Source organism: Capsicum annuum, unplaced genomic scaffold, assembly GCF_002878395.1.
Source record: "Capsicum annuum cultivar UCD-10X-F1 unplaced genomic scaffold, UCD10Xv1.1 ctg1714, whole genome shotgun sequence".
Classification (NCBI taxonomy): Eukaryota; Viridiplantae; Streptophyta; class Magnoliopsida; order Solanales; family Solanaceae; genus Capsicum; species Capsicum annuum.
The window spans coordinates 700,290-723,860 of record NW_025822785.1 but is presented as its reverse complement, the minus strand read 5'-3'; the positions used below and the strand labels follow the sequence as shown (position 1 = coordinate 723,860).

The following is a 23,571-nucleotide window of genomic DNA, read 5'->3' as shown; positions in this document are numbered from 1 at the left end:
TATAAAGATCGATGACAAATATTATAGATTTAGTTCTCTATAATTTATAGACTGAACCCACGATTGATTTAAGAAATCATACATATTTACTGTAATGACAAACAAGTTTATAGTTATATGTTACATTTTGTTATCAAAGTGATCATTTCAAGTAATTCCTTTGATCTTCATCTTCTTTTAACAACATCATGAGTATTTCTCTATTTATTTGAATTTTTGAAGCCTTTGTAGTATTTAAAATTTGGAAGCGCCTTAAAAATTTGATGTTGATGGGTTGTTCGTCGATGAGTCTTCCACAAGTCCCTTAAAAAAAGAGCACCCGCCATTATCCTTGACCAAAAAAAAAGTTATTACATGAATTTGCTTACTTAAAAAAAAAAAAGACAAATCACATATTAACGTATGCACTCACCTTTCCAACCGCATAGTTAAGAATTTTCGACCTGAATTCGAATCGGTGTGTGACTTCCTCAACACAACAGGGTTGCCACAATGACATATGTAGGAAACTTTTGCACTTGATGTTTGGGATGCTTGAGACATTGTAGTTATCTAAAAATGAATAAAAAATAAAGCCAAAAAACTGAGAGTGTTAAAATAAGAATTGCCTTCCTTTTATATAAAAAAGAAAGTCAGATATTACCGTTGGATGTGATTTGACATGTACTTTATTATCATTGTAAAAATTTAATATTTAAATTTTATTACTGTTGGACCTCATCCATAGACCATCAATATAATCGATGTCTTCTCATGCATTGGGTAGATGCTGGACCGTATATATCGACATTCAATCATTGCTAAGGTATATACGATTTGGTGCAACGGTCAAAAAAATATTAGTACATAGTCAAAAATATAAATAATTAAATAAATAAAATTGATTTGAAGGTCATTGATTGTGTCCAGTGTAAATCATAGATTACAAGCCTTGTCAATAATATACTGTGTTGGTTTATTGTCCTTAGTGGCATATTGTGAAAAAAAGAATAATTAATTAATAAAAAATAAATAATTAAATTTTATGCAATTAAATGTGATTAAAGAAGACATGTGATCGTATAAGAGTCCACGTAAACTGAAGAAGGTGATCAAAGATGTGTGAGGGTGGGTAATGGTTGTACAACCAACATCCTCAGGGTAATGTTCACCCATAGCACAAGTATGAGGAATTCATTTGTTCAACAACAACTCATCACCTCACATCTTTGATCACCACTTTCAATTTACGTGACCTCTTATACGATCATATGACTTGTTTAAGCTCATTTAATTGCATAAATTTCAATCATTTATTTTTTTATTAGTTACTTATTCTATTTTCAAATTATGTGCTAGTCATGGTGTATAAATATGTATCACCGTCTAGTTAGTTAATTGTGGAAGCAGTTCATAGTTTATGCTAAACTATATCAGGTCGAGCAAATAACTAAATATAGTCTAGCATAAATGATGGACTACTTCAATAATAAAACTAGTCCAGAATATATATTTATAGACCATAACTAGCACATATTTTGAAAAGGGAATAATTAATTAATAAAAATTAAATAATTGAATTTTATGCAATTAAATGAGTTTAAACAAGTCATGTGATCATATAAGAGTCCACGTAAATTTGAGAAGGTGATCAAAGATGTGTGAGAATGGGTAGTGGTTGAACAAATAAATTTCTCACAACATACTTGCGTTTTGGATAAACATTACCCTGAGGATGTTGGTTGTACAACCACTACCCATCCTCACACATCTTTGATCATCTTCTCCAATTTACGTGGACTCTATGATCACATGACTTGTTTAAGCTCATTTAATTGCATAAAATTTAATTATTTAATTTTTTTATTAATCAATTATTTCCTTTTTTCACAATATGCTACTAAGGGCAATAAACAAATACGGTATATTATTGACAAGGCTTGCAGTCTATGATTTACAATGGAGACAATTGATGGTCCTCAATTCCATTTCATTTAATTAATTAATTATTTCCTTTTTTCACAATATGCTACTAAGGACAATAAACTAATACGGTATATTATTGACAAGGCTTGCAGTCTATGATTTACAATGGACACAATTGATGGTCCTCAATTCAATTTTATTTATTTAATTATTTATATTTTTGACTATGTACTAATGTTTGTTTACCATTTCACCAACTCGAATAATGAAATTCATCGATTACGTAGACATTCACGCATAGATATTGAACTCGATCAATCATAAACTCTATCAACCTTGTAATTAATTTTGTATAAATTAACATAATCGCTAATAGATTAGATTCATTATCCATATATATATATTTGATAGACCATAAATTTTGAAGTCTGTCAACTGTTTCATTCATCTTCTAACAGGAAAAATTGTAAAATTTCAAACAACAATAAAATTATAAAATTCAAGTAGAGACAATGTGAAGGAAACAGAAAATACTTCATTTCACTAGTTCATTGCAACATCGTTTAACATAATATGAACACCAAAATACAAGCAAAAATAACAAAAAAAAAAAAAAGCTTTCATCTAACAAAATTCTTAACCATGAAAGCTTCTTTGCAATGAATTCTGCTTTCGAGCTACACCGGGGGCAAAATCTTTTCCCCACTATCACTAGAACAACAACTATACAAATATAGAAATTAAATCTTAAACTAAGGAGATGGTGGGGGTGATCAAGTCGTTGGGCTCCATGTTCAGCCTCTCCACGATAGCTCATAAAAAATGAGTGACACGGTGGAATTCATGGTGGAGGTGCTCTCTGTCCTAACCCGAATCGTAGAAGAGACAGTTCAGGTCATTCCGAAAGAGGAGGAGGTCATGGTAATATTGGGAATGTATTCTCCTTAGTAGTCTGAGTGTGATTCTTGACATCTGCTGGTATTTCTTAATTTTTTTGATTGAAGAAGATAAATATTCAGTGGAGTAGATGGATGTTTATATATACCAAAATAGAAGACCTTTGGTCTTTCCACTCAATAGTTGGTCTATGTGTGGATGAACGAAATTCAAGTAGGTAGTGTATACCTAATCGACGCATGTGAGTGGACGTGCAACAACTTTTTTGATGTGTCACAAATGCCCACCTGTTCATTTATTCGATTGAATGATTAGGGATTTTTAATAGACTTAAAATAGGATCAATAATAAGCTTTGTGTTATATAAAGAATACTCTCAATAGACTGGACGCAAAATATATGCTATAATTTAAAAGGTCGATAATAGACATAAAGCAAAATCAATAAAACTGACATTAATGAGACCACTGTAGGATTGTCAAAATACATACACTGTCATAACTTACAAAAACACATATTCATACAAGTCTATTTATGATTTGTTGTTATTACAAGTGGTTCTCTTGTGTCGGGGTCTTTTGTATAGTGAACACTTGTTCCTCCTTTTGATCTTGAAAGCCTCACCCACACCTTTAATATGTTTTCTTTTCTTTCTTCTGAGCTTGGTGTCGACAAGGGGTGGGATAATGTTCATGTCGAGCGATTCCTGTGGCGCGCGCCATTCTAACTCTAAAGGGACAACACTAATTGATTTCCAATGTGCAAGGAGGCACTCTTCAACTTTTTACATCGGCGAAGATTATTCATAGATTTTCAAACCATAATATCACCCTACTTCTATTGCAAAGTGGTCATCGCATGAGCGCATGGTATTTTGTCCAAGTTATACTTTCAGCAAGAACACGACTTTTTCAGTAGGTTGACTTTGTCCGTAGGACCCCTACTGAACACGGTGAATTGGTTACCATCCCCGTTTACGTTCTCCACATAGAAGGAGTCTTCCTCGCTCATGTTCTTCCTTGCGATCTTTTTGGTGGCAAACACAAATTTGTTATTTTTATAGTTGAGGACATATGCACGCCTTTCACTTAATTTCTCACCAAACCTTTTGGCAATTGAATTGAATATGGATGTCAAGGGGTACTCCCTTTAGGTTATCAACATAGCGTTGATCGACTCGGTAATATTTGTCGTCATCACATCATACCTGTTGTCGGAGAAATATGCCCTGCTCCACTTCTCAAAATCAAGCTCATGCTCAAGGAAAAAGTCTGGCTCGGGACAATAGTTCTTGAATTCCTCGAAATGATTGCTAAACACCTCAAAAGAATATGCCTTTACCGTGTGGTAGAATAGATAGAGGTAATCTCCACATTGGTGATTCACCCGAAGATTTTCACCTAGGTGCCTCATGCAATACCCGTGATGAGCATGCTTGTAAGCCCTTGCAATGCCGTTGGCAATGCTCTTGTGCTAATCGGAGATAAAATACAAATCTGGTCCATCGATCACTATAGACTTCAGTTTTTAAAAGAAGAACGTCCAAGACACATCATTCTCCTTGTCAATGATATAAAAGAAAATGGAATAAACATGGTTCTCCGTATTTTGTGCAACCGTGCTTATCAACACATCCTCGTACTTGCCGTGTAAATGAGTTTCGTTGACTTCAATAACCTTTCTCATATGGGCCAAAACCCTAATGTAAGCGTCAAAGGCTAAAACCTACAATCGTCCTTGTTTACAATGATGGAATAGGTAGAACCAACATTAAGAGTGTCGATCATGTAGGAAAAAATCGACAGGCAGGAATACCCATGCTTCAGTGTCCCTTGAACCATTTGCTCGGAGATCCCCCCCCCCCCCCCATCCAACATTTCCAGTAGGTTGGTGTACTGTTAAAATTCTTGAAGACGATCCTCCGAATCTCACTAGTGTTTGAACCCTTGCCTTCGCGATACATATTCACACAGACCGATGTAATGACTTTAGCCGTGATTTTCTTATGGCTACGCATGGCGTGTTCAACCCTACAAATGTGATTCCTGACGTATTTATAGATGAAAAAATTATCTGTGCATACATACTTTCTTACCCGCAATATCCACGCTCAACTAGGACAGATACATTTCACCTTAAAGTATTTACTACAACTCTTCAACATAGCATAATCAAAAGTATTTTTCACCGATGCTACATCCAATAATAATTTCGGCTCTTTTTTTCTACTAAACATTTGATCTACATGAAAATTAGTTCCATCGAAGAAGATGTTATTGGGTTGTGATCCCAATCCACACTTTTTTCTTATTTTTGAAGGAAATTAGAATCTTTCGATTCCATTGAATTATTTTTTGTATCCATTGGATGAACATCCAAACTCTCATCTTCAAATGAATCATGTTCTTCAATTATCGGGTGTTGTGGCGGGAATGTCAGAGGCCCCACGACAATATGTATCCTCAGTAATGGCCTAGAGCCATCGACAACAACATTCAATATGTATAAAGACACATGCCGATCATTCTTTATGAATGTGGGATGTATTTTCCCTCACCCATTCATCAAATAGCTAATCACAACGTTCTTTGGCTCGCAATCTAATTCTCCGCTCTTGATTACGCTTCGAACCATGTCATCGTATGAACCGTTTCGACGCAACGGGATGGACACTGTCTACTTGCTAGATGATTTTCAATTCTAACATTTGGGACCCTTCTCCCACACACCCATATAATTACCACCAACAATAATTACTTCAGCTACTGTCATTATAGACCACACTAATCGATAAATGATTAAGATATCGGTCTATAATGATCGATGACTGGTATGAAAACCTCTGTACAAAAAATGTTAATGAATGAATTTGGATATAATCGATGCCCTCCAAGCTCTGGGATGAAGAAATGTATGGGTATGACTTCTAAACTACTGAAATATATCTAATGACGAGGTATTGAGTGGATTTCGAAAGCTTTTCAAGATAGTAAAAATGATGAAAAATATTTTTTGCAAATCTTTTTTTCAAAAAAGATGGAACAACAATGTAGGCAATGACCAAGAATAGAGATTTTCAATTGTGACGAGCAAAATTTCATCGAAAAATCATCGGAATCGAAAAATATAACTAAAAAACGAGATCTCCTTTTGATGGCTTCTTGGATAATTTTGTAAATTAAAAATAGAAAAATATGAAAATTGGTGAAAAATATTAGATATTAGTTGGATGAGGTGGGGACTAAAGTATAAAGTTTAAAACTTGCGTGGTAGGTTTGTATGATCAAAGTGATGATGTCATATTAAAGGTGCGCATACACCTAATTTTTTAAAACTTGTTACTAAATATTTTATTAAGTTTTCGAAGTGTCTATTTTACAAATTCTCCAATATAGTGCAACTGTTTCTCAATATAGATCTTGTGAGGCATCATAACAAGAGAAAATTATGTGAAACAAAATCTGGTTTTACTATGGCAGAATTAAGTATAAACTAATGTCGTGACAATATATATAATTCATGTATGTTGCACCCAGCCTTCAAATGAAATACTCCCATCTTAGTTAACCAAAAAAATGAGTATCCTCGGGTAGATTTCCTGCATGGCGCAGTCCTAAGGTAAGTGAAACGTCACCAGCCACAGCGGTCCCAAATCTTATCATGGTAGATCCAATTTCAGAATTATTAGCCACATTTGTGGTCCCATATTCACCACCACCGGACACCGCTCCCCCGCGGGGCAACGTGTCGTCGGAATCTTGAATAGTTGGGAAATTGGTTGTTTGAGTTGGCATAGAGGAAGAAATATGGCTGTTCAGTGCAACAATTGAAGGGTCGTTTTCCGGGGCATTGCTTGGGGATTTTTCGTCTGAAGCAAATGTTTGTGTATTTGAATTGGTAATAATATTAGAGGTTGGTGTTTGTGCATTATTAGTACTGTTTTGGTTTTGCATGTCATCATCATCTTCTATAGCCTCTCGTTGATACATATCTTCTACCATGGGTTTCCACAACCGCACCCTCGCATTGATGAACCAATTTGCTACCTGCATATATAAGGCAACATTATATGCTACATGCAGTGATATAACTGCATTATTATGTCACCAGATCTATCAACTACTTGACTGTTCTGACCTCGAAAAATTATCTCTAAGCTTAACAATTATTTAGAGTCAACAAGAAAAAGTGGCAATGACACGTGTCACAATTTGACTGACAGCGTGTAATGCATTTAATTGATCTCAACAAAAAGTCCTTTGGCTCCTCTCCATTTTCATTTTCTCCAATTTTTCCAAAATATATGACATAGTTCAAATTAAATAGGTAAGATTTAATTATTTTAAAATAAATCTTTAACTATAATTTAGATAATAAATATATTATATATTTACTTTAACAATATATTGTCTTGTTCATAAAAATAACAACAAAAATCTTTTTTTCATAAATTTTTTTCCTATGCATGGTCCGTCTTTTAGTTTCTATTTAAATTAACCTTTTTTTTAATTGAATTGTAGGAACTTTCTCTTCAATAATTACTAGCTATTTTATTTTCTTTAAATAGACGAAATAAAATAGAAGAGTCGATAATTTTTCCTATTTTATTTCATCTATATTCCCTCTATTTTATTTCACCTATTTTAAAGAAAATAAAATAAACAATTGTTAAAGCAAAAGTTTCAAAAAATAAGGCAGTAAAAAAATTAAATTATAAGACGAGAACCGAGTATTTCTTTCATTTTCTCCCTATTTTATTTCACCTATTTTAAAGAAATTAAAATATCTAATTTTAAAGAAAAAGTTTCAAAAAAAAGGTGATAAAAAATTAATCTAAAATAGAAGAGTGATTATTTCTCCTTTTTTATTTCACCTATTTTTTATTTATTTTTTAAAAAGCTAATTGTTAAAGAAAAAGTTTCAAAAAAAAATAGATAATTAAAACATCAATTTACAAAGAAATTAAAAGATGAAACTCTTGTGTAGGAAAAGAAAAAGGAAGAGAAAATCTTTTGTTGCTTTATTTATGGACATGTTGCTAAGATTGTGGGATTACAATATTTTTTTAAACTAAATGTATAATGTATTTATTATCTAAACTATAGTTAGAAATTTACTTTAGAATAATTAAATCTTACCCTTTCAATTTGCACTATGTCATATGTCGTCAATCAAGATAGGGACTTTAGGGAAATGGAGAGAGTGAAAATTGAGAGGAGCCGAATCCAACAAAAAGTAGTCTAAGACAAGAGTAAGTTGTTTGGATAGTAAACACTCCTTGTTGGAATCGAAATTGAGAGGGCGTCATCCAAAAGCTAATAGTTGTAAATTATTTGAGATAATAAATGAGATGATAAAAAAAAACATACTAAAACATAATATTAGTGATATAATTCGATCAATTGGCCTACATAATAAAAAGCTAAATCAAGAAACAAAAAAACTAATTTAGAGAAAATTTCTCCCTAAATAAAACTTTTAAACGACTTTATTATGGATGTTATTGTGTTATGACTTGAAAAGAGAGGTCTTTTCTTTTATTTATAGAAGTACAAAACTTCTTCACAAGAAAGAATTAACTAATTATGAAAGAAATTATTTCCGACAAGGAAATCTTTTCTACTAAGAAAACCATTTCGAATTAAAACACAATTAAAAAATTCAAGTAAAGTAAAAAAAATTCAGGATAAATCCTAACACACCTAACTTGCAATCCGAAGATTATGAATTCGAGTCACTAAGAAAAACGAAAGGATGAAAGCTCCTTGGAAGGGGTAAAAAGAAAAAAAGGAAAAGGAAAAGAAGAGAAAAAGTAGTATAAGCACGATTTATAGAGGTGTATATTAGACAAAAGAAATTGTTCGGATAGTACACGCAACCTACACATCAACTTGTGGATTGTGCATTTGAATTTTCAAGAAAGAAAGGTGTGTACACACACATCCGGGAAAATGTTCCATCTGTAATTAGATGTTTCTAAAGGAGAGTAATAAGTATTTGATTATAGAATTAAGGCTAAACTATATTTAAGCCTTTAATGTTTGAGGTGTAAGCTTTATATATTAATGAGTACTGGCTCCGTCCATTCTCATTTACATGTCAATACTTTCTTTTTTGTTTGTTCAAATTAAGAATGACCCACTTTTAAATATTAAAGCAATAAATTAGCTCTACATTTTCGTTTCACCTTTCATCAGACAAATGTAATCAAATGTTGTAATAAGATTAAGCCAACAAAGTTTCAAAAGTCCGATAACCACAATAATAATATGACATGTTATAATATCACAAGTTTCAGAAAGTTTATTTCTGTCCTAAACTTTACACAAATTAAAATAATATCACATAAATTGGAACGAAAAGAGTATTATATTTTGATATCTTTAACCCTAAATATTGATTTTCCGAAATCAAACTGATATGTTGAAGACAAATTATCAGCTCAATCACATTGGAACACAATTGCATCAATTAATTTGGGATGCAGAAGGATCGAGCACTAATTTTCTATAGGCCCATGCATGCACTAGTCTCCTGTGTTAAACTTCTCGCGAATTAGGAACAGAGAGAATACAGTTTGATGTAGAAGATTCTGAAGTACTAAGATGACATGAAGAGCAGTGAATACATGTGGTCAACGGTCTTGTTTATTTTTTTTCCTTTCACTGGGAATAAGAGTGTAAATAATTGGGTTGGTTCGGGCTTTTTAAATATTAAATTAAATTATTTGTTTTGAGTTTTTAAATCAATATACCATTTGGTTTTTCAAAATTTTCAGTTTTCTCAATTTGTTTGGGTTTTTTCGTTAAAGTCTTCATACAAACATATACGTAATTAACTTGTGCTTTAAATATTTCTTTAGTCCTAGCAAGATACAACTTAGTTGTTCCTTAAGAAAATAACACAAAATATGATATGAGTTATGATTATAAAATATTCAACAAATAAAAATAATAAAATCGTATAAAATAAATATTGCATTTTAATAAGTTATAATAAAAATAATCATTAATTAAAACTATTAAGTCATGCCAAAATAAATTTAGTAAGTATTAATTACATAACTAAATATTAAATAAAAAAATAAATCTAAGTTATGTATTTATGTAAAACTAAAGAAAAGTTATTCAATACTATTATTATTTTTAGTATTTTAATTGAATATTTTTATTATTATTATTATTATTATTATTATTATTATTTTACACTCACTTTATTTCAAAATGAATAACTTACTTTTTTTTAGTCTGTTTTTAAAAAAAAAATGATTCTTCTCTTTTTCGGCAACACTTTAATTCTAATCTTTCATGTGGCATGTTTAAGTCCACAAAATTAAAAGACATTTTGATACATTTGACATAACGTTAATTTAAAATTATAAGATTTAAAAGTCTTTTTTATTTTTTAAACTTTGTGTAAAATTAAAACAAATCATTCTTTTTTAAGCAGAGATTACAGAGTATCAAATAATCGAAATTTCTAATAATAATGTAACTTTCAGATGACGTTTAAATGAATTACTTATCAAAAAATTATCGAGCAGTATCCATATCAAAGAACAATCGAGATGATTGAGTCAGTTTTGAAAAGTCTAAAGGGAAAAAGATAATGTGTAGCATTTTTAAAAATAAATAACTCAAATTTGATATTTTTTCAAAAAGTTATATATATTATTTCCACTTTTTAGCCATTTCCTAATTTAAGTCTATTTTGGTCTATACAATACACATTAATTTTCAACTTGGACCATTCGACCCTTTTTAAAATATTTTATTTTTTTCTATAAAATTTTTAACTAAAAAATATTCTATTTTTTTATTGTTTAGAAATAATAATTAAATATAATTATATAAAAATGATATAATTGTTATATAGAATATGTATCTAGATAAAATATATGTATAGAAATTGAGTTTTATCAAATATGTATATGTATAAAATATATATAAAAAATATATAGAAAGTGTATAAGAATTAAATAATTATTATATAAAATGTGTAAAAAAAATATAATTATTATATAAATTGTGTATCAAAACTATATACTTTTTGTATAGAATATCTGCGTTTAGCTCATTAGGCTGATATGCATGGCAATATGTATAGAAACTGTATAGAAGATGTGTAGAAACGATATAGAACAAGTCAGTAAATTGAAATGACTAGAAAATGAAATTTAAATTGCATAATCATTTTCGTAAAAATAGTTTAATTTGTAAAGTATCGTTTTTATCCTTTCCCAAATCTTAATTTGGTTATGTGCAATAAAGTTACTCAAAAAATGACGTGTTATACTCCAATTTCTTAAAAAGAACCGAAAAAATCATATTATTGACTCCCCGAGTTTATAACTATTTATTTTTCATGCAACTTAATTATGAATATCTTGAGAAAAAAGAGATGTGAAAGAGAAAGACATTTTACAGTAGACGGGGCCAAACCTGATTTCTGGAGAGACCAGTCTGTCGTGCTAACAGATGCTTATCTGCATCACTTGGATACCTGAGATATAAAAAAAGTTGAAAAAAAACAAAAAACAAACAGAAAAAATGAAACAGTAGTATAAGAGTCCCTAAAACTGTATAAAAGTTGGAAATGCTTCCTTATCCGTAGATGAGAATTCACACTTTTTGCTTTCTTTTTTGCTGTATGTATACATACTTATTGGCGTGAGGATCGAAAAAGGAAAGACCAATTTCAGCAGTACTGTAGTAGCTACTGCCAAAAGCAGAAAGTAAAGAGAGAAGACAACTCCAGCTCTGTCTGTTTTCTTAACATTCATTCATTAGACAGATGGATAGATTCTCATAAAAACTTGACACGCATTTGATGTATACATCAAACTAATATTTTTTACCATGGTTATGTAATTAAATTAAGTAAAATATATATTGATTAATCATGATTAAGTAACATGAACTTTAAATTCAAACACATGATACACATGTATTGGCTTGATGTATACACCGGATGCGTGTAAGTTTTACTCGATAGATTCTCTTGTTTTTTATCATCATTGTTAATTTGTTGCCATGCATATCAGCCTAATGAGCACTAGTTCGCCTTCCAAAAAAAAGTATCATCTATATATCTGTTGGCTACGATGTAGATTTGATGATTGACAAACTGACAAAGTAATATAAGACATGTCAGTCAAGCTGGTTCACAGACACACTGTCTCATGTAGCAGAAACTTGTAGCAAAATCATCGATGATTAAAGACAAGCGTGCAAAAATCAAGGAATTAAGGATCAGATGAATGGCTAATTCAGATAAACTCAAGGAAAATAAACATGTGCTGATTTAAGGAGTTGGAGTTTGACTACAACACTAAAGAGACAAGAGTTGGAATTGAAGAAGGGGTTTCACTTGAAGTAGAATTCTATGCAATGAGAGTTCTGATTAAAGAAGGAGTTTGAAATAAAGAATGACTCATTGGAGAGCTGTGCTTAAATAAAAGATGTATTATTCAGAATAACTTCCGTACTTACAGAGAGAGAAAAGGCTAAACACGAGCAAATTGAGAAAGTTCATAATTGAGAGAATTCTGACTGAAGATTCAAGTGCTGCCAGTACAAAGGAACAGATTGACGATAGTTCATGAGTCAGTTTAAATGTATTGTTCTTATTGAGTTGAATTTTATTGCTTTCCTTGATTGATTGTTTAGGAACAATACTGAGATGAGTTAACTTCAAGTTTGGGATAACTCGAAGTGGGTTCAACAGTCAAGGGTGATTGTTGAGTTATAGGAAATAAAGTTTATGATTCCTAGTTGTTGAGTTATAGGAATTAGAGTTTATGATTTCTAGTTATTGAGGTATAGGACTTAGAGTTTATAATTCCTAGTTGTTGGTTACAAGAGTTTTGTAATCAGTCGTTGTTAAGGCTCAGAGTTATTTAGTGAAGTTGGGGTTAAATCCTGTAGAGGTACAGGTCGTGATTTTTTACACCTTTTTGAGCCAGGTGTTTTTTACGTAAAAATCATTGTGTTCTTTACTTCCTGTTTTACTGCTTCCTTGGAACACGTCAGGCAACCCGTTTCATCCATAGGCAACTCTTATGTTAAAGTCACTGGTCAGTAAGGCACGTACTCTAACAAGTGGTATCAGAGAAAGGTTGTCTTAAAAAGGGCTAGCACCTAAGACAAAGATCAATATGATGAATTCCGTACCACCTACTGGTCACAGTGAAGGTCAATCCACTATTAGACCTTCAGTGTTTGATGGTTCTCACTTCATTTGGTGGAAAGCTAGGATGGAAACGTTCACTCAAGGAGAAGACTACGAGTTATGGGATAGGATCACTGATGGTCCTACTATTCCAATAAAGTTAGAAGATGGTGAATAGGTCAAGAAGGTAAGAACAAGAAGGTAAGAAGTGAGTTTACTGCAGATGACTTAGTGGCATTAAAGAAAAATACTAAGAACATCTTAGTCTGTGGACTAGGACTGATAGAATACAACAGTGTCAAACTGTACCACTGCTAAGCAAATTTGGAACACACTGGTCAATGCACATGAGGGTACCTCTCAGGTAAGAAAATTCATAATTGCTCTTCTCTTTACTGAATACGAAGCTTTTAAGATGAAGGAGAATGAAAACTTGCATGAAATGATGACAAGGCTTACTGACTTGACAAATGAGTTGACTTCTTTGAGAAAAGTCATCACCGTTGAAGAACAAGTTGAAAAGGTGTTGAGGGCGTTACCAAAATCAAAATGGAATGTTAAAGTGACTGCTATTAGGGAGGTAAATAAAGATCTCACAGGTATGACTCTAGATGAAATAGTAGGGAATCTGAGGACTTATGAAATGAAAATTGATGGAACTAAAGAGCTAGCAGTCCCTGAGGATACCTTAGCTCTGAAGGCATTTGACAGTGATAAAGAAATTGAACTTGATGAAAAATAAGTTGCTTTTATAGCTAAGAACTTCAGAAAATTCTTCAAAAAGAAGAAGGGAATAGGTAACAAGAAATGGTCCAATGACAATCCAAATGAATGCTACAAGCATGGTAAGACTAATCATCAGATCAGGAATTGTCATGTCTGGGAAATAGAATGGAGAAAGAAAAGGGTTGAAAAGGAATTGAAAGAAAAAAAAAAGGGAAGAATATGAAATGGTAGCAACTCGAGGATCTGACTCAGATGATGATGAAGTTGATGAAACCAAACTTATGGCTCTTGGAGATTCAAACTTAGAGGAAGAAGATGATGCTTCTGAGGTAAGTATACTTGAACTTAAAGAAAAGTTGCATTTGTTTTCTAAAACAAAACTTATTTCCTTAATGAGTGCTCTAATTGATGATTTTCAAGAATTAACTTCTGATAAGGATGAGTTATTCAACAATCTTGCAAGTCTCAAGTGTAATTTTATTGATCTAGAAACTTGTAAGAACATTGTTGAAAAGGAAAACTGCACTTTTAAGGAACAGATTAGCAGACTTGATTCATCAAATCTGACCCTCAAATTTGAAATCTTGAAACTGACTCTTTCTGAAAAAGGAAAAAAGGTCAAAAGTGAGGAACAAGAAAAAATTGTCAGAAGTGACTAAGATTAAACATGAATACTTTTGTGAAAAAAGAAAAGGTTAGTCAATTGAGTCAAAAAGTTTCTAAATTGAAACTTGATCTTGAAAGATCTAATAAATGGATACATTCTTCAAGAATTGTTCACAAGTTAGGTCAAATAACTCACAATGAAAAGGTTGGGTTGGGATTTTATAAAAGTTTTAATGCTATTAAAGATCTGTGTTATATTTGTAGTAACCGGGGGCATCCAACCACTGAATGTCAAGTTGCAGTAAAAAGCAAATCAAGAAGCATAAACCTAGGAAAAAAATCTGATTCCATGTTAGCACAAGCTAACAAGAAGGTCAACTCTGGTCAGAGAAACAAGTTACATAACATGTTGCCTCGATGGGCTAAAAGGAACCTCATACATCTTTTTTCTCATAAGAAAGGACCCAAGCTTATCTAGGTGCCTAAATTTAACTCCTAATTTATTTTGCAGATGAGAGTGAAAGGAGACAAGCAAAATTTATACATGGATAAAGTTTGCTCAAGGTATAAAACTGGAAACAAATAAAGTTTTTTTCATTCACTATATTTAAAAGGGAAATGGATCATTTGGAAATGGCAAAAAAAAGGATGGCAGTGAAACTGATGAGCATGCACAGAAACATGTTGTACCGCCTGGTTTAACTGTTGTACAGACTGAGGGCATATTGATAAGGGAAACAACAAATCAAGAAATTGATGCATCAATAACACCAACACAAGCTGATGATAATTTTGTTGGTAATTCATAAGAATTGATGTTGTCACAAGAATCTTGAGATATCTCATGGGAATCAATGGCTTGAGACTATGGTATTCAAATGAAAGTAATTTTACTCTTGAGGGTTATAAAAATGTTGACTATGTGGCATACTTAAATGACTGCAGAAGCACCAAAGGAACTAAGTAGAGAGCATTTTGAAAGGAATAGATTAGATTTGGGGATGATTAAAATTACATGAACTCCCCTCAATGATTGACTAGAATAACCATTTTTCTTTTAAATCTTATTAGCTAAAATTTTATTCGATTCAGTCTGGCACATTTACTTGTGTGTCCCAATTTCAGATTTTTGACTCTTCTAACCTAATTTTGAATTATATTGTGCAGAAAATAGGTACAAGCAAGCAATTGTGCCCACAGAGTTCCTCTTATAAGGTATGCTCTACACTGACATAAGCATAGGCTGTCTAAGTTGAAATAGTTGAGCACACATGTTCCATTCCTCACACTTCATCCTCCCCTTCTCCTATGATTCTGACGAATTGATTGACTAAATTTTCTTTGACTCTCTCTAAATGGTAGTGCACAAATGTGTTAATTCAACACCAGAAATTCCTTCTTCTTTCTCAACCAAAGTATTAGTTTTTGTATCATAAATTTGCCAAACTTGATCATCAATCACATCCAGCATATGTTTCTGAAGAATAAAAAGGGACATGCTTTCCTTTTTAGTTCCTAATTGGCTACTTTTTTGTGAATGTCTCAGTCCTAGTTTAGGTTTGATTTATAAAACAATAATGGATATTCTTAAGCAAATGAATCATGCTGCTATACCTGTTTCAATAAAGAGGGTTAACACTCATTTGAAAAATAAATTGATAATAAAGAAATGATTTAGCTGGAAAAAATCTAAACTAAAAATTGTACAACACAGTCATGAAGTGGAATAAGAGGTCCTTAAAGCTAGGATCAAGACTTTGAAGCTTGACCTTGATTGATAGAGGAATGAAAATGTTGAAGTCATTAATCAATTGACATAGTTGATATCATCTGTTTCACCTTTCTCATCAGCTCCTCACTATTTGTATCCTTAGATATGTCCCACTTTTATACTATATTCTTTTTTGATTAGTGCTCAGTTGTTTTGCTTTGTTCAGTACTAGCTTAGGTTTAATGCGAAACATGCTCTGTCAGTTAAATGGAATGGTTATCTTTGCTAAATTGAATCATATTTTTTCTCTTTTAATACATTACTATGTTGGCTAAAGTCTTTGTCGATTGTTTTGGTGATAGCCCCAGTAGCCATGAATAGCATAATAAATCACTTTGGCTAGTATATTATTGCATTAAAAATAGTTTTTCGATGATGCCAAAAGGGGAAAGATAAGAGGGGTGCAATATTTATAGCTCGTTGGCTAACTTGTTTCATTCTAGTGTTTTATACTTTAGTGCCTACAGGTGAAGATGTTTGAATGCCCAAAGAAAAGAGGTTTGTCATCATCAAAAAAGGGGAAATTTGTTGGGTATGATGTAGTTTTGATGATTGACAAACTGACAAAGTAATATGAAATATGTCAGTCAAGCTGGTTCACAGACACACTGTCTCATGTAGCTGAAACTTGTAGCAAAATCATCGATGATTAAAGACAAGCATGCAAAAATCAAAGAAGGACCAGATGGGTGGCTAATTCAGATAAACTCAAGGAAATAAATATGTGCTAATTTAAAGAGTTGGAGTTTGACTACAACACTAAGGAGGCAAGAGTTGGAGTTAAAGAAAGAGTCTCACTTGAAGTAGAATTCTATGCAATGAGAGTTCTGATTAAAGGAGGAGCTTGAAATAAAGAATGACTCTTTGGAGAGCTGTGCTTAAATAGAACATGTATTATTCAGAATAACTTCCATACTTACAGAGAGAAAAGGCTAAACACGAGCAAATTGAGAAGGTTCATAATTGAGAGAATTCTGACTGAAGATTCAAGTGCTGCCAGTACAAAGGAACAGATTAACGAATATATTTCACAAGACAGAACTTTACAGTTCATGAGTCAGTTTAAATGTATTGTTCTTATTGAGTTGTAATTTATTGCTTTCCTAGATTAATTATTTAGGAACAATATTGAGCTGAGTTAACTTCAAGTTTGGGATAACTCGAAGTGGGTTCAACAGTCAAGGGTGATTATTGAGTTATAGGAATTAGAGTTTATGATTCTTAGTTGTTGAGTTATAGGAATTAGAGTTTATAATTCCTAATTGTTGGTTACAAGAGTTTTGTAATCAGTCATTGTTGAGACTCAAAGTTATTTAGTGAAATTGGGGTTAAATCCTGTAGAGGTACAGGTCGTGATTTTTTACATTTTTTTGAGCCGGGTGTTTTCCCAGTAAAAATCATTGTGTTCTTTACTTGTTGTTTTACTGCTTCCTTGGAACACGTCAGGCAACTCGTTCCATCCATAGGCAACTTTTACGTTAAAGTCACTGGTCATTAGGGAACGTACTCTAACAATATCTATAGGAAAAGTCTTTCGAAAATATTCAACTTAACTTTCTATTTTATTTTTAATTACCATTTTTTTTGGACACGCAAATATTATGACATATTCCTATTTGATAATAGAAATTTCAAAAGCTTTATAACTACATGAAATATTAGTAACATATTTAAGATTAGAAATTTCATGAAGAAATGAATTATTTCCTTCTTAATTGAGGGAGCGTAAATTGTTTTGCATTGTTCACTTTTAAAAATTGACATAATTTATATTTGACGACTTTCTTTCTTTGATTTATTTATTTTATTATAATGAAATGATAGCGTATGTTGGTGACAAATTAAATTCTAGATACTTTTCAAATTCATGCTTAAGCCAGAAAGATGGCATTGAATTTCAAGAGGTAAAAGTGGTTGACAAAAAAGTAGTAAGAGGTAATTTTGCTCAATTCCCTGCACTGAGAAGAAAGGACTGAATAGCAGCAGTGCCTTTAAACACTGACAGCAAAGAGGGGGAAAAAGGAAATGTACCAGCGGCTACTCAGTATATATTGGAAATGTGTTTTAGATTAGACTAATAAAAGTTGATTGCACGAAAAAACATTCTGTCTTCATGATCATGGGATCTCCACTTTCCTCATTAACTTTTGGTCTTCCAGTAAATGTCTAAGATTTTCCTTTATAATAAAGGTGTACACTACTAGGACTTAAGGAGAAGTGTAAGCTAGAGTCGACAAAAGATTTGCAAGTCTTCTTCAGCAAAGAGATATATAGTCCCACTCAAAAAAATATATCTTTTATTTTTAAAAATAATTTAATTTTAAAATTTTTATTTTACACACTCTATCAATATAATATAGGATTAACTTTTTGTTACATGTTATTTGACTTTTTCTTTTAGGGTCTTAACGTTTTAACCAGGTGGCAAAAATTATACTCCATCGGTCCTATATTATGCGGTATCCTTCAATTTGACACAATATTTAAAAAAAAAATACTTTCGAGACTTGTGCTTTAAAACAATTTATAGATATTTGTATGTGTATAAATCATTTCATCAGTGGTAAAAAAAAAATAATTTAAAGTTAAATTACTTCTAATTATAACATTATTTTTGAGATGGACAAAAAAGGAATTGGTGTCAAATAAAATGGAATAGATGAAGTATTAATTTTACTAACCTAGCTGCAGTAACCATTTGTAAACATTGCCGGTACACATTACTTTCTTGTCTCAATTTATGTGTCAAAACATTCAAGAGTCATATTTCTTAATTTTGGTCATGGGATCTTTAAACATTTGTAAAATAAAATTTACATGTCTGAAAAATTATGTAAGATTTACTCTTACTCTCAAGTCTCAATAGTTAACAATCTAAAATATTTGAAAGACAAAAATTATGATTAAAGAAAAACTCATTTAACTCTCGAAATGTGCCACATAAATTAGAACGACAGGAGTATTATAGAGTAATTATATTGACTAAAATTTGTAAAATATAAAATAATGATTAGGATAAAAATTCTTTTATCTATAAAAATTAGTAGGAGAATGAGATGAAAGACGTACGGATGGAGAAAATGCTCGAAAAGCCAAGCTCTTAAAATGTTGACAGAACGTTCAGGCAATCCTCTTTGTGGTCTCCAAGCTTCTTGTTCCATCATTCCCATTTGTTGAAATGCCCTTTGTTGCCTCAAGCTTTGTTCCAACACTTTCAGTCTTGGTGTCTCTCCTTTGGTCAGTCCCGAAGTGCTTGCATCTTTTTCGCCCAGCAGTTCACAGCTCTGCTTCAATTGCGCGGCGATGCCACCTTTTAGACACTTGAAATGCCGTGACATGGCTTTCTGTGCGAGTGCTGTGTAAGGAACTGCAGCTCCAAAACCCATGACGAGGTCGAATGAGTTTACTACCATCTGCATTTGTTCGCAATAGTGGTTGTATCTTTTGTCTACCTGCAGCATGCCAAACAAGTAATCCTTCTAGAAAAATAAATCATGTTTTAATTTTGTGCAATTAAGAGTTTTATAGTGAGTGATGGAACCAAAATTTTCATTAGAAAAAGTCAAACTAAAAATTGTATAAAAATATGAAGAAATAAAAAAAAAATTAATATACAATATACATAAACACACATACCCTATATTAAACTATTTATATAGTTGTAAATGTGTAATTTTCAAACAAATGAATATCAATTGACTTTCTTGGGAAAAGGGAGAGTAGCTCGCCCCTACTGGCAATCTATACAATTTTTGTACTACTAGGTTAAGTTAACTGCAATAACAAATAATTTTATAACTATTTAATAATTCATTCGTTTCATAATAAATGAATTGTTGGATTTTGACATATAAATTAAGAAAAAAACATTAAAAACATAAATTTAATACAACTTTTTATTTTTACCCAAAAAAAAGAAAAAATTGATCTTGTAATCTCTTTTCAAAAGTTAATTGATTGTCAAATCATAAGGATAAATTTGAAAAAAAATTCAATGATTCACTTATTTTGAAATACCAATAAATACCCCAACAATTCACTTATTCCAAAACGGAGGAAGTAACATGGAAAATAAAGTAAATAACGTATTATTCTCTCAGTTTCAATTTGTTTTTGTCTTACCTTTTTTTATTCTTTATGAAAAAGAATACATCTTTCCTAATTTAACAACTCTTTAACTTCTAATTCTCACATGGCATGACATTTTGGTGTATTGTATATATATCGTTAGTTTAAAATTGTAAGATTCATAAATCTTGTTTATTTTAATAAATGACACTCATTGAGTCAAAGTATGGCACAAATTGGGAGGGAGTACTATATTACTAAATTTCACCATCAAGGTAAAGAAAAAGATGTTCAATTAGTTGAAAAGTATAAGGTGCAGCTAGGAAGTCAAATTTCCTCAACAAGAAAACTACTCCTGAAATTGTAACTCTACCTTCCACTCAAGAAAACAAGAATATCTTCATAGTAAATCAGATGCGATTGAAATAGTAAAGACAAGAAACAAAATAAAGGAAGAAAGATACATAATATATTCTAATAAAAGGGTTGCAAGAAAGCTGATATATAGTAGTACATTGATGCCAAATGATTGTTGTTGTGAAGAAGAACCTTCTATGTCTATTTTGTTTGCATGTGCCTTCGCTTAGCATTTTTTCAATACAACAATAATAAAAATATAATGTATCAATAAACAAAAAAAAAAGGTAAATCATATCCTCGCAGAAGGATTTTTAAGCATCACTTATTTTGTCGTGTATTGAAATATGATGGTCAAATAAACAAAGATAGATGTTATATTTATATTACATTTAAGAGTAATATCTATGACAGAAGATTAATGATTTAATTGGCTTGATGGTAGAGTGAGAGCTATCACTGTTTTTTTTGTACTCGATCTCACCAAAGCAAAATCTGATGCTATGCTTAACATCCCACCCGTTATATATTCCTTTGTTAGTCAATATGAAATCAAACTTAAAACCAACTCATGAATCTATGGATATTACAAAACCTATCGGCTATCTCTCTAGCCGGCTTTCTATATTCTCCTCTATAAAAGATTCCTCCAACTCCTAGAGTTTTCTATTCCTTCCCTTTCTTGTGGTTTGAATTTATAATTAACAACAAGGATTGGTCATTGACCCCGGAGGCAAATGTACATTTGAACCAGTAATTTCGACTCAAATTATGTGTATGTTAAAAAATTCACTAAATAACGATCATAATATATTTTGAGGCCCAGTAAATCCAATTGTATTTGAATTTTCAAACTTGAACGCATAATTTTTAAATCCTGGATTAATCGCTAATTAATCCTATAGAGAAATAAAGAGAGGGAGAGAGATTATACATGCCTCATCAAGCATGGATAAAAGTTTAAACTTCCTTCTCTGATGATCAAGTCTATCTGAAGCTGACAAATTAGGAGGGTTATCCTTAGAAGAAGATGGATTATTTTTGCTTCCACTAGGGTTAGAGGCTGATTTTGTGTTTTTATTCTTGGAAACTTTGTTTGTCTTCTTGAATAATTGACCTCTCCCAACACTACAACACTCTTCCAACAACTCTTGTGCTGCTTTGGCATACTTTGAATTCCTCAACACATTGACTAGTCCTAGTGATGACCCATAACCAATATGATGAAATTGACGATGATTTTGACTTTCTTGATTGTAAAACAACATTTCTCCTCCACCACTCATCCTTAATTCTTCAACCTTGTTTGCTTCCAAATGCTGCAAAGTGGATGACAAAGATAATGAAAGACCTTGCCCTTCAATTACATTTACTCCTCCAACTGAATTAGAAGTACTTGCTCCTCCACATATGAATTGACCGAAACGCCCTCCGGTCGCTGGACTAGGAAACCCTTGAAGATTTGAACTAGTAGGTTGTGAAGGAGATTGTGATGCTGACCTTGGATGTGGATTCATAAGAAAAAGTTGCATGGATTCCGCGTTATATGTTCTTGGTACTTGATTATGTTGACGCTGGTAATGAGCAGTTACACTATCATGGTTACTCAATACCTTCGCGTCCACATGATCTTTTGCATCCCCAAATGGTACCTGCAAACTTCCACCAACTACGACCACTTGTTGGTTAGCAAACCACTCATTTCCCAAGTTAGTGTTCGGAGGTTGTTCTTGATGACGATGTGGCACTTGATTCGGGTGCCTATAGTTATGAGACAATTGATTCTGCAACAACTCAGTTGCAGAACCGGCCGTGGCTGTTGTCTGAAAATTAAACATTTCAGACAACATTCCGTCTGTCTCATAAACTTGGATTCCACTTGATTCTCCTTCTTCTTCAACACCTACCAAGGACAGTGGCGACTCAAACCCTTCTACTCTTAATTTTTCTCGATGGATCTGGTGAGCGATGTGTTGTTGCTGCTGTTGTTCTTCGTCTTGAAGTCTCTCGAATCCACTCGAGAAACTAGCAAGACTTTGGTCATGATAATCTTGGGACATTGGATTATTCGAAGTATTGAATTCCTCCAACAATTGAACAGTTGAAGAGTGTAATCATCTCATTTAATAGTCCTCACTTCTTCCACCATCACAATAAGTTAACCTGCCTCCTTCTTTTGCTCCAATTTGCTGCTCAGTCTACCATGGATCGAGCATAATAAGATAGCAAAAATAAATAAACGTTTGTGATATTCGTCATAGATATACAACAAAGAGATCATGGATACAACTATAATTAGGAACAAAGAAAGTATAAAAAAGTGGAAAAGAGAAAGAATAAATCAAAGTAAAGACTTTTTTTTTTTTTTTTGAATTTGTTTCTTTATTTTTTTTTATTCAAAAAAGAAGTTGAGTTATATCCATATAAGCAGAATTATTACCTCATGGAATTGCAGGTCGGAAAAGGTTGCAAAGGCTCTCATCAGGTATCGTTTTCGCTTCTGTGGGATTTAAAAATGAACAATTTTTTTTTCTCTTTCTCTTTCTCTTTCGCTTCTGTGTTGTTTGTAAGGCTGTCGCTTTTTCACTTTCTTTCTCTATCTGTGTCCTTGTTACTCTTTGTATTTGAAGTGATTGTTGTCTCTGAAATTGCCTTCTCTAAAGAGAGTCCAATAAGTAACAATAATAAAGTGCACTTTTATAAAATACAATGATGATATACGTAATTTTTTTTTAATATAATCAGTGAATTTTTAGATGTAACATGTAATCATAAGTGGGTGCTTGTACATAAAAATTGTGATTTTTTGTTATGGAAAGTAACATTTGTTTTTTAAGTTGAAAATTTGAGTTGTGTTTGAACAAAAATATAAATTAAAATTGCTTTTATTTTTTTTTATTTTTTTTTGTAATTGGAGTAAAAATGATTTTTTTAGATTTTGAAAAATTGCAAGAATTCTATGTTCAAACAGTGTTCTGGGATAATATTTAAAAAAAAAGAAAAAAATGGACACTTAAAAGTATAACTTGCTTCAGTTTTCAAATCTTTAATTCCTCTTTATATGACTTGCA

General features: G+C 31.9%; 1 protein-coding gene across 1 annotated transcript; it reads right to left on the bottom strand.

The window, feature by feature from the left end:
• Positions 1 to 6,136: 6,136 nt before the first annotated feature.
• LOC124890396 (BEL1-like homeodomain protein 2) lies at positions 6,137 to 23,175 on the bottom strand. The gene is made up of 5 exons (XM_047402229.1): positions 22,941 to 23,175; positions 21,439 to 22,698; positions 19,145 to 19,527; positions 11,244 to 11,304; positions 6,137 to 6,848 (listed from the first exon to the last, which is right to left on the bottom strand). Exons 2-5 carry the CDS (start codon positions 22,558 to 22,560, stop codon positions 6,366 to 6,368), a joined length of 2,049 nt encoding a protein of 682 aa, XP_047258185.1. The 5' UTR covers positions 22,561 to 22,698; positions 22,941 to 23,175; the 3' UTR covers positions 6,137 to 6,365.
• Positions 23,176 to 23,571: the final 396 nt, after the last annotated feature.